The sequence below is a fragment of the Pongo pygmaeus genome, chromosome 12 (genome assembly GCF_028885625.2).
Source record: "Pongo pygmaeus isolate AG05252 chromosome 12, NHGRI_mPonPyg2-v2.0_pri, whole genome shotgun sequence".
Classification (NCBI taxonomy): domain Eukaryota; kingdom Metazoa; phylum Chordata; class Mammalia; order Primates; family Hominidae; genus Pongo; species Pongo pygmaeus.
The window spans coordinates 72,230,204-72,243,506 of NC_072385.2; the positions used below are offsets into that span (position 1 = coordinate 72,230,204).

The 13,303-nt window shown below is 38.4% G+C and overlaps 1 protein-coding gene across 8 annotated transcripts in view; it reads left to right on the forward strand.

Annotated features, from left to right (window-relative positions):
• Positions 1 to 13,303, forward strand: part of USP34 (ubiquitin specific peptidase 34) — a 280,827-nt gene that overhangs the window by 117,686 nt on the left and 149,838 nt on the right. For all 8 annotated transcript variants that reach the window (XM_054475044.2, XM_063648690.1, XM_063648687.1 and 5 more), the window contains 7 exons: positions 20 to 149; positions 1,106 to 1,141; positions 1,507 to 1,637; positions 1,918 to 2,528; positions 6,416 to 6,630; positions 10,682 to 10,797; positions 10,885 to 11,012. In XM_054475044.2, the coding sequence (XP_054331019.1) occupies positions 20 to 149; positions 1,106 to 1,141; positions 1,507 to 1,637; positions 1,918 to 2,528; positions 6,416 to 6,630; positions 10,682 to 10,797; positions 10,885 to 11,012 (1,367 nt within the window). The remainder of the gene's footprint in view (positions 1 to 19; positions 150 to 1,105; positions 1,142 to 1,506; positions 1,638 to 1,917; positions 2,529 to 6,415; positions 6,631 to 10,681; positions 10,798 to 10,884; positions 11,013 to 13,303) is intronic.

Here is a 13,303-nt window from a genome sequence, read left to right on the forward strand (position 1 = left end):
TCTCCCTCTCTTTTTTTAGACACTGTACTTGGCATCCATGTTAATTAAAGCACTGTGGAATAATGCACTAGCAGCTAAGGCTCAGTTATCTAAACAGAGTTCTTTTGCATCTTTATTAAATACTAATATTCCCATTGGAAATAAGAAAGGTTAGTAGTGTCATGTATTTTGAAGTAAATTGTTGGGAGCTTCTCACCCAGATTTGAAGTATTTTCTGCTAATACATTCAGTTCAATGTATATTTTAAAATAAGTGTGGGATGGGTAGAAGAGTGCATATAAAAGGATTAATACTGTGATTAGTTCGTGTTTTGGTTTACCTTTTAAGTGAAGGATAGTGATAAAGTCTTTGTAGTTACTGGATTTTCTCAGCTTTGGTTATCTTTTTTTAAAAACAAAAGCTTTGGAGATTTCATTTTGTAAACAAACAAGTTTTGTTTCAGAAATAATTTTAAGAGTAGAACATAATGATTCAGTTATCTTTTTGTGTTTTCTGCTTCAAAGTTTTCTGCCATGTCAGGTGCTTTGTGGGGTTGTTTTTTTTTTTTTTTTTGAGACGGAGCCTCGGTCTGTCGCCCAAGCTGGAGTGCAGTGGTGCGATCTCGGCTCAATGCAAGCTGCATCTCCCAGGTTCACGCCATTCTCCTGCCTCAGCCTCACGAGTAGCTGGGACTACAGGCGCCCGCCACCACGCCCAGCTAATTTTTTATATTTTGAGTAGAGATGGGGTTTCACTGTGTTAGCCAGGATGGTCTCGATCTCCTGACCTTGTCATCCGTTCGCCCGGCCTCCTAAAGTGCTGGGGTTATAGGCTTGAGCCACTGCGCCCGGCCAGTGGGTATTTTTTTTAGCATATATAGCTTTCAAGGGCTTTCTGAAACATTACTTGAACTCAGTTTTTGTCTCCTGACAACGTATACTACCCCTCTCTTAGGCTTTTCTGTGCAGGCACCCCCAACAACTACTGTAGGTGGTGGGGACTTAACCTTATTGCAGGTTTCTCCACCTGTATCTTGTTGATTATGTAATATGAACAACTGATACGCTGTCTCAAAGAAGCTCAGTCACTTAGAATGTTTTTCTCCTCTTTTTTCCTTTTCCTTCAGAGGAAGAAGAGCTTAGAAGAACAGCTCCATCACCTTGTAAGTTGAGCCTTAGAAATTCATGGCAACGTGACTTAGTTTTGTATAGTGATTTTCTAGAGTTCATTGATTTTACATAATAATATATTTGTATCAGTCATAAAGTTCATTTTGAGGAGATGTAAACCTTTAACATATTCGTGTTACCCATTTTTCTTAAAGTCATAAACATCTTGACTTTTAATTGAATCTGTTACATCTTCTTTAGAAATCATGAGCAAATGTTAACATGTTTAGAGATTTTATTTTTGGCTACTTAGCATAAAGCTTTGGTAACTGGGTCAAGGAATCAAATGTTAATGTCATTCTGTTAAGTCGATGTTAATATAAATTAGAAGTAAAAACAAAAAATATATTTTATATAGGGTCACCTGCAGCTAGTCCTCAAAGCAGTGATAATAGCGATACACATCAAAGTGGAGGTAGTGACATTGAAATGGATGAGCAACTTATTAATAGAACCAAACATGTGCAACAACGACTTTCAGACACAGAGGTACGAAAATAGGTTTTTCTTCTTTTAAAGGCATTTTTGGCTTTCTGGCGTGTTTATCATTTGAATTGGGTATACATACATAATTCATGTTTGGGCTTGTCCTCTCCTTTACATAATATTTTTGACGTCCTTTGAGTTTTTAATTCCATTTTGTATTGTTCAAAGGAGTATAACAAGACTGGCAGCCTAAAATTTTTAAAAAGTACAGTTTATTAATGTTGGTTACCTTTTTTCTTATTGGCTTAAATATTTATTTAAATCTGTTTGTTTCAAAATACAGGAATCCATGCAGGGAAGTTCTGACGAAACTGCCAACAGTGGTGAAGATGGAAGCAGTGGTCCTGGTAGCAGTAGTGGGCATAGTGATGGATCTAGCAATGAGGTCAATTCTAGCCATGCAAGCCAGTCAGCTGGGAGCCCTGGCAGTGAGGTACAGTCAGAAGACATTGCAGATATTGAAGCCCTCAAAGAGGAAGATGAAGACGATGATCATGGTCATAATCCTCCCAAAAGCAGTTGTGGTACAGATCTTCGGAATAGAAAGTTAGAGAGTCAAGCAGGCATTTGCCTGGGGGACTCCCAAGGCACGTCAGAAAGAAATGGGACAAGCAGCGGAACAGGAAAGGACCTGGTTTTTAACACTGAATCATTGCCATCAGTAGATAATCGAATGCGAATGCTGGATGCTTGTTCACACTCCGAAGACCCAGAACATGATATTTCAGGGGAAATGAATGCTACTCATATAGCTCAAGGGTCTCAGGAGTCTTGTATCACACGAACTGGGGACTTCCTTGGGGAGACTATTGGGAATGAATTATTTAATTGTCGACAATTTATTGGTCCACAGCATCACCACCACCACCACCACCATCACCACCACCACGATGGGTAAGCCTACTTCAAAATAAATATTCTGTTCATATTTCCATTTGGGAAGTATTATATCCTATATTCATTCAGTTTGCAATTTATTCTGTATTAGTGCTATTCATTAGTAGTATAGTGCAAACTATAAATGTAAGCTACAAATAGATAATTTCAAGTTTTCTACTGGGCACATTTAGAAACACAAAATGAAGCAGGTTGTTGGCCATGCACGGTGGCTCACACCTGTAATCCCAGCACTTTGGGAGGCCGAGGCAGGTGGATCACTTGAGGTCAGGAGTTTGAGACCAGCCTGAATAACATGGCAAAACCCCATCTCTCCTAAAAATAGAAAAATTAGCCGGGCATGGTGGTGCACTCCTGTAATCCCAGCTACTTGGGAGGCTGAGGCAGGAGAATCACTTGAACCTGGAAGGTGGAGGTTGCAGTGAGCCGAGATCACACCACTGCACTCCAGCCTGGGCAACAGTGAGACTCAAAACAACAACAACAATAAAAAACCAAGTTGTTAATTTTAATCATGTTAAACCAATAATATCCACAATGCCATTTCCACATGTAATAAGTATAAAAATTAGTAAGGTATTTCCTTCCTTTTTTTCTTACCAAGTCTTCAATATTTAGTGCATATTTTATACTTACAGCACTTCTCAATTTAGACCAGCCACCCTTTAATTCTTTAAAATATTTATTTATTCATTTATTTATTTTCTTCTCCTTCTTTTTTTCTTTGAGACGGTCTCGTTCTGTTGCCCAGGCCGGAGTGCAATGGCACAATCTAGGCTCACTGGAACCTCCACTTCCCAGACTCAAACAATTCTCGTGCCTCAGCCTGCTGAGTAGCTGGAATTACAGGCACCCACCACCATGCCTGGCTACTTTTTTGTATTTTTAGTAGAGATGGGGTTTCACCATGTTGACCAAGCTGATCTTGAACTCCTGACCTCAGATGATCTGCCCGCCTCGGCCTCCCAAAGTGCTGGGATCACAGATGTGAGCCACCAGGCCCGGCCTTTTTTTTTTTTTTTTTTTTTTTTGAGTTGGAATCTCGCTCTGTCGCCCAGGCTGGAGTGCAGTGGCACAATCTCGGCTCACTGCAACCTCCGTCTCCCAGGATCAATCGATTCCCAGCTGCCTCAGCCTACCGAGCAGCTGGGACTACAGGTGCCTTCCACCCCCCGCCCATGCCTGGCTAATTTTTGTATTTTTAGTAGGATGGGGTTTCACCATATTGGCCAGGCTGGTCTTGAACTCCTGACCTTAAGATTTGGCCTGCCAAAGTGCTAAGATTACAGGCGTGAGTCACTGCGCCTCGCCTTTTTTTTTGTTTGTTTGCCAAAATGCTAGGATTACAGGCGTGAGCCACTGTGCCTGGCCTTTTTTTTTTTTTTTTTTTTTAAGAAATAGGGTCTCACTTTGTCACCTAGGCTGTAGTGCAGTGATGTGATCATAGCTCATCATAGCCTCAAACTCTTGGGCTCCTCCTGCCTCAGCTTTCTGAGTACTTGAGACTTAAGGTGTGTGTTGCCACTCCTAGCTAATTCTCAATTTTTTTTTTTATAGAGACAGGGTATTGCTATGTAGCCCAGGCTGGTTTTGAACCCCAGACCTCAGTCCTTTTGCCTCAGCCTCCCAAAGCTCTGGGATTACAGGCGTGAGCTACTTATACCCAGCCTAGACCTGCCATGTTTTATGTGTGTAATGGTCACATATGGCTAGTTGGTATTACATTGGATAACACAGGGTTAGATTTTCAACTTCTTGTAATAAATGCCTAAAAAAGATATGAGTGCTTATGGAAACTTCCCTAAATTGTGATTAAGAAAGGGAAATTTTACACACCTCCTAATTTTAGGGTATTTAAAAGGGTAAGCTGCAGGATAAAACTTTTTGGTTATCTGTGAAATATACCAAATATGTGATTCTGTCACTTACTGATGGTATTATGATGGGCAAAATAATTAATTTTTCTTCATTTTTTTCGTCTATAAAATGGAAACAATAATCCTAGCGCTTTGGAGGCTAAGGCAGGAGGATCGTTTGAGGCCAGGAGTTTGAGATCAGCCTGAGCAACATAGTGGGGCCCCGTCTCTACAAAAATATTAAAAACACTAGCCAGGCATGGTATCGCACACCTGTAGTTCTAGATAATTGGGAGGCTGAGGTGGAAGGATCGCTTGAGTCCAGGAGATCAAGACTGCAGTGAGCTGTGATTGCACCACTACACTTCAGCCTGGGCAATAGAATGAGACCCTGTCTCTAAAAGTAAAATGGGCACAGTAGTATCTATCTCATGGTTTTATTGTGAGGATTTCCTGGGCCAGCTAATGTGATTGGTACACAAGAAGTGCTTGATAAGTTTTAGCTGCATATTTATTATTGTCGTTACGAGTGATAGTATGTGAGTTTATGGTGAATCATGGGTATGCCCTTTATCAGATTGAGTTTTGCTATACTCGACAATTTGCCAGATCTTCCAGAATTCAATTAAGTTGTTAGGGTGAACTACATACCTATACATATTACTTCTTTATTTCCTTTGCTTTTTAATTCTTATCACTGATGCATCTGAGATTAAGGAAGTGTTTTTCAAGATTGGCATTTTGGGCCAGATAATTAAAAAATATATATATTTTTTAAACACAGTCACACTCTGTTGTTCATGCTGGAGTGCAGTGGCACGATCTTGGCTCACTGCAGCCTCCACCTCCTGGGTTCAAGTGATTCTCTTGCCTCAGCCTCCCGAGTAGCTGGAATTATAGGCATCTGCCACCATGCCCCAGCTAATTTTTGTGTTTTTACTAGAGATGGGGTTTCACCATGTTGGCCAGGCTGGTCTCGAGCTGCTGACCTCAAATGATCCACCTGCCTCGGCCTCTCAAAGTGCCGGGATTACAGGTGTGAGCCACCATGCCCAGCCTTGGGCCAGAACATTTTTTTTTATTTGAATTTATAGCAATGCTAATGTTGCCCTGTGCATTGCAGAATGTTTGCCAGTGTACTGAGCCTTATGTCTAGATTCCACTAGCATCTCCTCAGTTTTGACAACCAAAAATATCTCTAGATATTTCCAGATTTCCCCCAGGGGCCTAAATTCACCCCTGATTGAGAACCACTGGGTTACTATCTTACATTATAGATACAAACATTCACAGTTGTCCCCAGCACAGCTCATGATGAAGACAAAGCAGTTAGTTTGTTACAAAACTGAGGTACAATATATTCAGTTTGGTAGACTGCAAATCTTAGTTTTGACACCTATACTGATTCCATACCTCACAAGACCTAATGATTTAATTTTTCATTTTAGCTCTTTTCATATTCTGTGTTTTAATGGTACTACTTGTGAGTCTCTAAATCAACCCTGAACTTCATGTTATTTTTTGATTTTTTTTTAATCATTTTGTCTTTATATCCGGTAACAGTGTGTTTTAGAAATGAATACTTAATTTGGGTTTGTTTAGTTAGAAGGTCCCCAATTAATATTAAGTCCATCAAGGCTGTAGCCTTAAATTGAAATATTTTTTTGGTTTGATTCTACAGTTGTAAAAAACCACACTTTTTATTGTTTCACATTTTATAGACTTTGAGTATAAAATAATATGTAAATAGTGAGTATTAGTGATCTTGCCTAAAATTGTTCTTTGAATTTGTTCTAATGAGGTGTCTTAATAGGCCTGGTAATATGAGTGTATATTGTAAAATTATTTAATAATTCTGACAGTGTGAAGTTTTCAGTTTCGTAAAGCTCTCAACATTCCATATTGTTAATAAGCAGATGTCGGTCTGTTTCTAAGTGTATTTGTAAGTTTAAGAGAGGTATTGTTTGTGGTTCACAAATTAGAATTACATTTGTAATTACTAACTTTGTGCTTTTTTCTGTTTTGTAGGCATATGGTTGATGATATGCTAAGTGCAGATGATGTCAGTTGTAGTAGCTCCCAGGTTAGTGCAAAATCAGAAAAAAATATGGCTGATTTTGATGGTGAAGAATCTGGATGTGAAGAGGAGCTAGTTCAGATTAATTCACATGCGGAACTGACATCTCACCTCCAACAACATCTTCCCAATTTAGCTTCCATTTACCATGAACATCTTAGTCAAGGTAAGACTCTACAGTAAGTAAAATACATTACCTTCTTCACAACAGGAATAATTTATCTTACTTTGTTGAAAGGACTCAATAGTTAAGGTTATGGTACTTAAATGTTTTTGTCAAAATAACTTCCATATGGTAGTTTTTTCCCCCCCCTCCCAAGGGAATTAAATTATTGTAAATAGTCCATCATGAATATAAATAAGTCCTGCAGTTCTGTCGAGATATTCAGCGGGGAAAGAAAATATATAGCAATAATATGTAATAATTAAAGCTCTATATTTTAGAAAATATATGGTTGTATTAGAATTTATATTCAGAAATCCTAGGACCTAAAAGTAATAGGAAATCACAAAAGATAAAGTTATATGATTCCATTTATATGATATGTCTAGAATCGGCAAATCTGCAGGCAGAAGGTTAGTGGTTGCTTGGGGTTAGGGAAGGGTAGGAGGGAATAAGGAGGGGCGAGTTTGAGAAATGATCGTTCAAGTCTAAATCAATCTTAAAGTGATAGGACATGACCAGACTTGAAAGAATGGAGGATGGAGGAAGGTAAAGAGTAGTAGGAAATTAATGAGTAAAGCAAGAAAAAATAAGAAAGTGAAAAACAGTTTTAGAATTGGCAGTTTAAAGGCCTTTAACCTCTTGTTTGGTTGGTATCATCAACATATGCTGGCCTAGTAAATGGGTTTTGGAATGCCAGTACATTATAAGTAAACCTGATGGATTACGTTTCTGCTAAGAGGCCATAAACACACTTAGAAACACCACTTGTGGACCTTGGCAACAATTTACTGATTCGTACATGTATTTTGTACATGGTCTGTGTAGGTTAAGTTACTTTGACTTATTGTTGTGCTGTTGTGGTTGTTGAGAAAGGAATAGGTTAGATTGAGGTCATCTGACTGAATGTGGTGCCATATTTGTAAATTGTTACCATTCTTTTCTCAAATTTTCCTTTAATCAATATTTTACCTGTTTTTTACTGCATGGAGTTAGAAATTGAACCAAAATGGTTTTCTTTTCACAACCCATTGTAGACAGAATAAAATGATAGTATATGTTAATGCTTTCCAAATCTACCTTGTTTTACAATGTTTTTAGTACTAGAAGACCTCCTCTAACACAGTAAGACAGTCAATTTAAAAATGGGCAAAAGTGTCGATCAGATACTACATAAAAGATGATATATAGAAATGGTCAATAAGGGCTGGGCACGGTGTCTCACACCTATAATCCCAGCACTTTGGAAGGCTGAGGTGGGCAGATCACTTGAGGTCAGGAGTTTGAGACTAGCCTAGCCAACGTGGTGAAACCCCATCCCTACTAAAAATACACACACACAAAAAAAAAATTAGCTGCGTATGGTGGTGCTCACTTGTAGTCCCAGCTACTTGGGAGGCTGAAGCAGGAGAATCGCTTGAACCCAGGCAGTGGAGGTTGCAGTGAGCCGAGATCACGCCACTGCACTCCAGCCTGGATGACAGAGTGAGACTCCATCTAAAAAAAAAAGGAAATGGCCAGTAAGTACACTCTCAGTGTCTCTTGTCATCTGGTAAATGTAAGTTAAAACCACAGTGAGGTACTACTACATACCTATTGAAATGAGTAAAATTAAGGACTGATACTATCAAGGATTGACATTAGAATGTGGAGCTGGAACTGTCATATCTTGCTGTTGAACATAAAATATAATCACTTTGGAGAACTGTGTGTTAGTCCATTATTGTGTTGCTATGAAGAAATGGCCTGGTGCAGTGGCTCACATCTGTAATCCCAGCACTTTGGGAGGCCGAGACAGGTGGATCACCTGAGGTCAGCATCTCGAGGCCAGCCTGGCCAACATGGTGAAACCCCATGGGTACTAAAAATACAAAAATTAGCTGGGTGTGGTGGTGGGCAGCTGTCCTCCCAGCTACTTGGGATGCTGAGGCAGGAAAATCACTTGAACCTGAGAGGCGGAGGTTGCAGTGAGCCAAGATCATACCACTCCACTCCAGCCTGGGCAACAGAGCGAGACTGCATCTCAAAAAAAAAAAAGACCTGAGTCCTGAGTCTGAGTAGTTTATAAACAAAAGTGGTTTATTTTGGCTCACAGTTGTGCAAAGCGTAGTGCCAGCATGTGCTTCTGGTGAGGGCCACAGGAAGCTTACAATCATGGCAGAATGTAAAGGGGGAGCAGGGGTCTCATGGCAAAAGTGGAAATGGGGGATTGGAGGGGTGCCACTCTCTTCTAAACAACCAGATCTCATCTGAACTCAATGTGAGAATTCACACTATGGTGAGGACAGTATGAAAACATTCATGAGGGATCTGCTTTCTTGACCCAAACACCTCCTACTAGGCTCACCTCCAACACTGGAGGTCACATTTCAACATGAGATTTGGAGGGGACAGAACATTCAAACTGTATCAAACTGCTTTATCACAAAGTTAAATATATACCTACCATATGACCCAGCAGTTTTTTTGCCCTAGGTTTTTACCCAAGAAATGAAAACATGTCTGCCAAAAGATTTGTTCATGGGTGCTGCTTTATTCAGAAGGCCTTCCAACTGGAATTAACTGATATATTCACATAGTGGAATTTCGCTGATCAGTAGAAAGGAGAGAACTACAGACACATCCAACATCATGGATGAATATTGAAAAACTATTCTGAGCAAAAGCAGCTAGAAATAGAAGAAAGTACATACTATGTATTACTTATGTGCAGTTCTAGAACAGTCAAAAGTAATTTGTAAGGAAAGAAAGCTCCTCAATCATTGCTTAGGGCTTGAGGGTGGGGATTGATCACAAGGGAACTTTCTAGGGTGATAGAAATGTTCTCCATCTTGATTATATATGTATTTTAATAAAATTATGAAAGCGAAATACCAAAACAATCCCCCCACCCATCCAAAAAAAAAAAAAAGACAAGCCACAGACTAGAAGAAATATTTGAAAATTATATATCTAAGAAATGGATTGTATTTGGAATATAAAATAATTTCATAACTCGATAGTAAGACAACCCAATTAAAAGAGTGGCAAATTACTTATTTCACCAAAGAGGTATACACATGGCTAATAAGCATATGAAAAGATTCTCATCATTAGTCATTAGGGAAATGGAAATTAAAAACCTCAATGAGATCCACCACATACCTGTTAGAATGGCTGAAATTAAAAAGAGTGACAGTCCTACGGTGTTAGGGAGAATATGGAAGAAAGGGACTGATGCACTCATACACTGCTGATGGGAATGTAAAATGGCACAGGCTCTTTGGAAATCTTTTCAGCAGTTTTCTTTTAAACATACATAATACCTTATGACTCAGTGATGTCAATCCTCAGTATTTACCCAAGAGAAAGGAAAGGAAATTACGCAAAACTTGTTACACAGATGTTTATGGTAGTTTTGTTAATAATAGCGTAAAACTAGAAACTATCCAAATGTCCTGTAACTGGTGAATGTCTAAACAAAATGTAGTATTTCTATAATAGAGTCTTTTAATTTGAATGTTTCGGGTAAATTATCTCCAATAAAAATAGTGTTGTTTTTTTTTTTTAAGTATAGGGATTATAAAAGATTATATAGGTCATTTAGAGGAATGTCTGGTTAAATATTTCAAATGTGTTGTCTTATTCACACTTAGTTTCAAGTATTTATGTACAGTTCTCTTGACGTGAAAATATTAATCATTATAAATAGCAAAGAGACTGTAGAAAGGAAACGATTTCACTTTAGCCTTATCAAATCTAAATGGCACTATTCTTTTCTCCTCATAAGTATTGTGCCGTGCTAGTGCAGTGGCTTACACTTGTAATCCCAACACGTTGGTAGGCTGAGGAAGGAGATTACTGGAGGCCACAAGTTCAAGACCAGCCTGGCCAACATAGTGAGACTCAAGTCTCATAAACAAAACAAAACAAAATATTGTGCTAATGTTATTATTTTATGATCTGAGAAAAATATCGTATACTTTCCTTTGGATTTGCTAACCATATGAATGCTATAATCAGTCAGCTGCATTTCGCTATAGTGTGCTGTTTTTTTTTTTTTTTTCCTCTTCAGGACCTGTAGTTCATAAACATCAATTCAACAGTAATGCTGTTACAGACATTAATTTGGATAATGTTTGCAAGAAAGGAAATACTTTGTTGTGGGATATAGTCCAAGATGAAGATGCAGTAAGTTATTTAATAGAGCCAGAAGACTAAGAAATTTCAGCAAGATGCAATTAGGATAAATAGTAATTTTATATACATTTTTTATAGGTTAATCTTTCTGAAGGATTAATAAATGAAGCAGAGAAACTTCTTTGTTCGTTAGTGTGTTGGTTTACAGATAGACAGATTCGAATGAGATTCATTGAAGGTTGCCTTGAAAACTTGGGAAACAACAGGTAAAGAGGAATTTAAAAATTTTTAATGCAGTAGTCAAAGTATTTGGGTGTGGGGGGACATTCTTGTTGACTAGGTGTGATGTTTTTATACTGTTTCATATACCTGTATTAATCTGTTTTTTAGTAATTATAGTTTTCATATGAAATTTAGAGGCTTCTTCCTGACATGGTTCATATTTTAGCACTCAGTGTTGCTCTTTTTAGCACCTTTCACCATTCTTTGTTAGATCCACCCAACAGAAACAAAAAATAACAATGCTATCTTTTTGATTCTGGAAACACCTTGGTGATTACTCTGTTTTCAAATTGCAGTTAAATGTTCTTGAACTGTCTCATAAAGGATGCTAAATAAGTTAAGTGAAATTTTACTTAAGCTACAGTATAAACACTTTGATATTAGTATTGTTCTTCCATTTAGGTGTATCTTTTAATGTCTCAGCATTTATAGTACATAAAAGACGAGGTTAGTAACTCATCAAGTTGTATATATTAGATATGTACAGTTCTTTGTCATACCTCAAAGCATTTTTTTTTTTTTTTTAACAGGTTAGTGGTTTTTCTCTTGTTTGAATTCTGCCTCATATTTATGTACTTCTCATTGGGACTCAGTTGATTATACATTACTTGATTTTCAGTGTTCTTCCATGGATACAGTTTCATGTTTCCCTTGACCTATACTGCTTTGATAGTGTTCCATTCTCTAATGTAGTGAAAATATGATTCTGGTGTGTATGTTGACAGTTCAGTTATTAATATATTGTTTGCCACTCACATCTGTGTAGGCCTGCTATGATTGTCTAATTTTACCAATAAGTGCTTGAAAATATTTTTTCCCCAATTGGATTTTAAAAGTACACGCTATATTTTATTTTCTTTTTTTGGTTCTTTAAAGGCAATACTTTGAACAGTTACAGTAGAAAAATTCCTTGTTCATGCACATATAAGAAACCAGTAATAGAACTTTGTAAATGTATCAGTTGCCTCCTTTGGTATTCACTCTTTGTTTTTTTGGACATGGAGTCTTGCTCCATCGCCCAGGCTGGAGTGCAATGGCATGACCTTGGCTTCCTGCAACCGCTGCCTCCCGCATTCAAGTGATTCTCCCACCTCAGCCTCCTGAGTAGCTGGGATTACAGGCACCTGCCATCACGGCTGGCTAATTTTTGTACTTTCCCAGAGGTGGAGTTGCACCATGTTGGCCAGGCTGGTCTTCAACTCCTCACTTCAGGTGATCCTTCTGCCTCGGCTTCTCAAAGTGCTGGGATTACAGGCGTGAGTCACCGTGCCTGCCCGGTATATATTCTTTGAAAAGAATTCTTTTAATGGCTGGATGATATGTTATCATTTACATAGGTTTTATAACAGTTAATTGTAAAATGTTAATTTTCTTTTAAAAGTCTTTGTGAAAACACAAATTTTAATAAGTGGTTCAATAATTTGTACTCTCCATATGTACATCTGCACACCCTATGACCCAGTAATTCCTCTTCTAAGTATATGCCTAACAAAATATACCCTGGTGATCACCCAAAGGCAGAGTCAAGAATGCTAACAGCAGCCCTATTGAAAATAACTAGGCCAGGTGCGGTAGCTAATGGCTGTAATCCCAGCACTTTGGGAGGCTAAGGTAGGTGGATTGCATGAGCCCAGGACTGAGAGCAGCATGGGCAATGTGGTAAAACCTCGCCTCTACAAAAAATACAAATGTAAGTATCCAGATGTGGTGGTGTGTGCCTGTAGTCCCAGCTACTGGAGGCTGAGGTAGGAGGATTGCTTGTGCCTGGGGAGGTTCAGGCTGCAGTGAGTCGTGATCACGTCACTGCACTCCAGCCCTGAGCAACTGAGTGAGACCTTGTCTCTAAATAAATAAATAAATAACATAACATAACTACATATTCTTTGCATAGCTATTCAAATGCAAAAAAAAGTAGGATAATTGTGGACTATTCATTGAAATACTGTATAGCAGTAACATTGAATGAACAGTGAACAACTACATGGAACAACTTGGTTGAATTTCACAAACACAATGTTGCAAGAAAGAAGCCAGACACAGAAACATTATGTATCTCTATCATTTTATTTATATCATGTAAAAACAGGTGAGTTCTTGTATTTAGTAGACTGGGTAATTGCTACCCTGAGGTGACTAGTGGTTGGAATGGGACACAGTAGAGGCTCCTGGAATGCTGATACTGATTTGTTTCTTGATTTGGTTGCTGGTTGCATAGATGTGTTTACCTCAGAATTTTGAGCTGTGCCCTTAGATCTGTGCCCTCTTTTCTATGTAT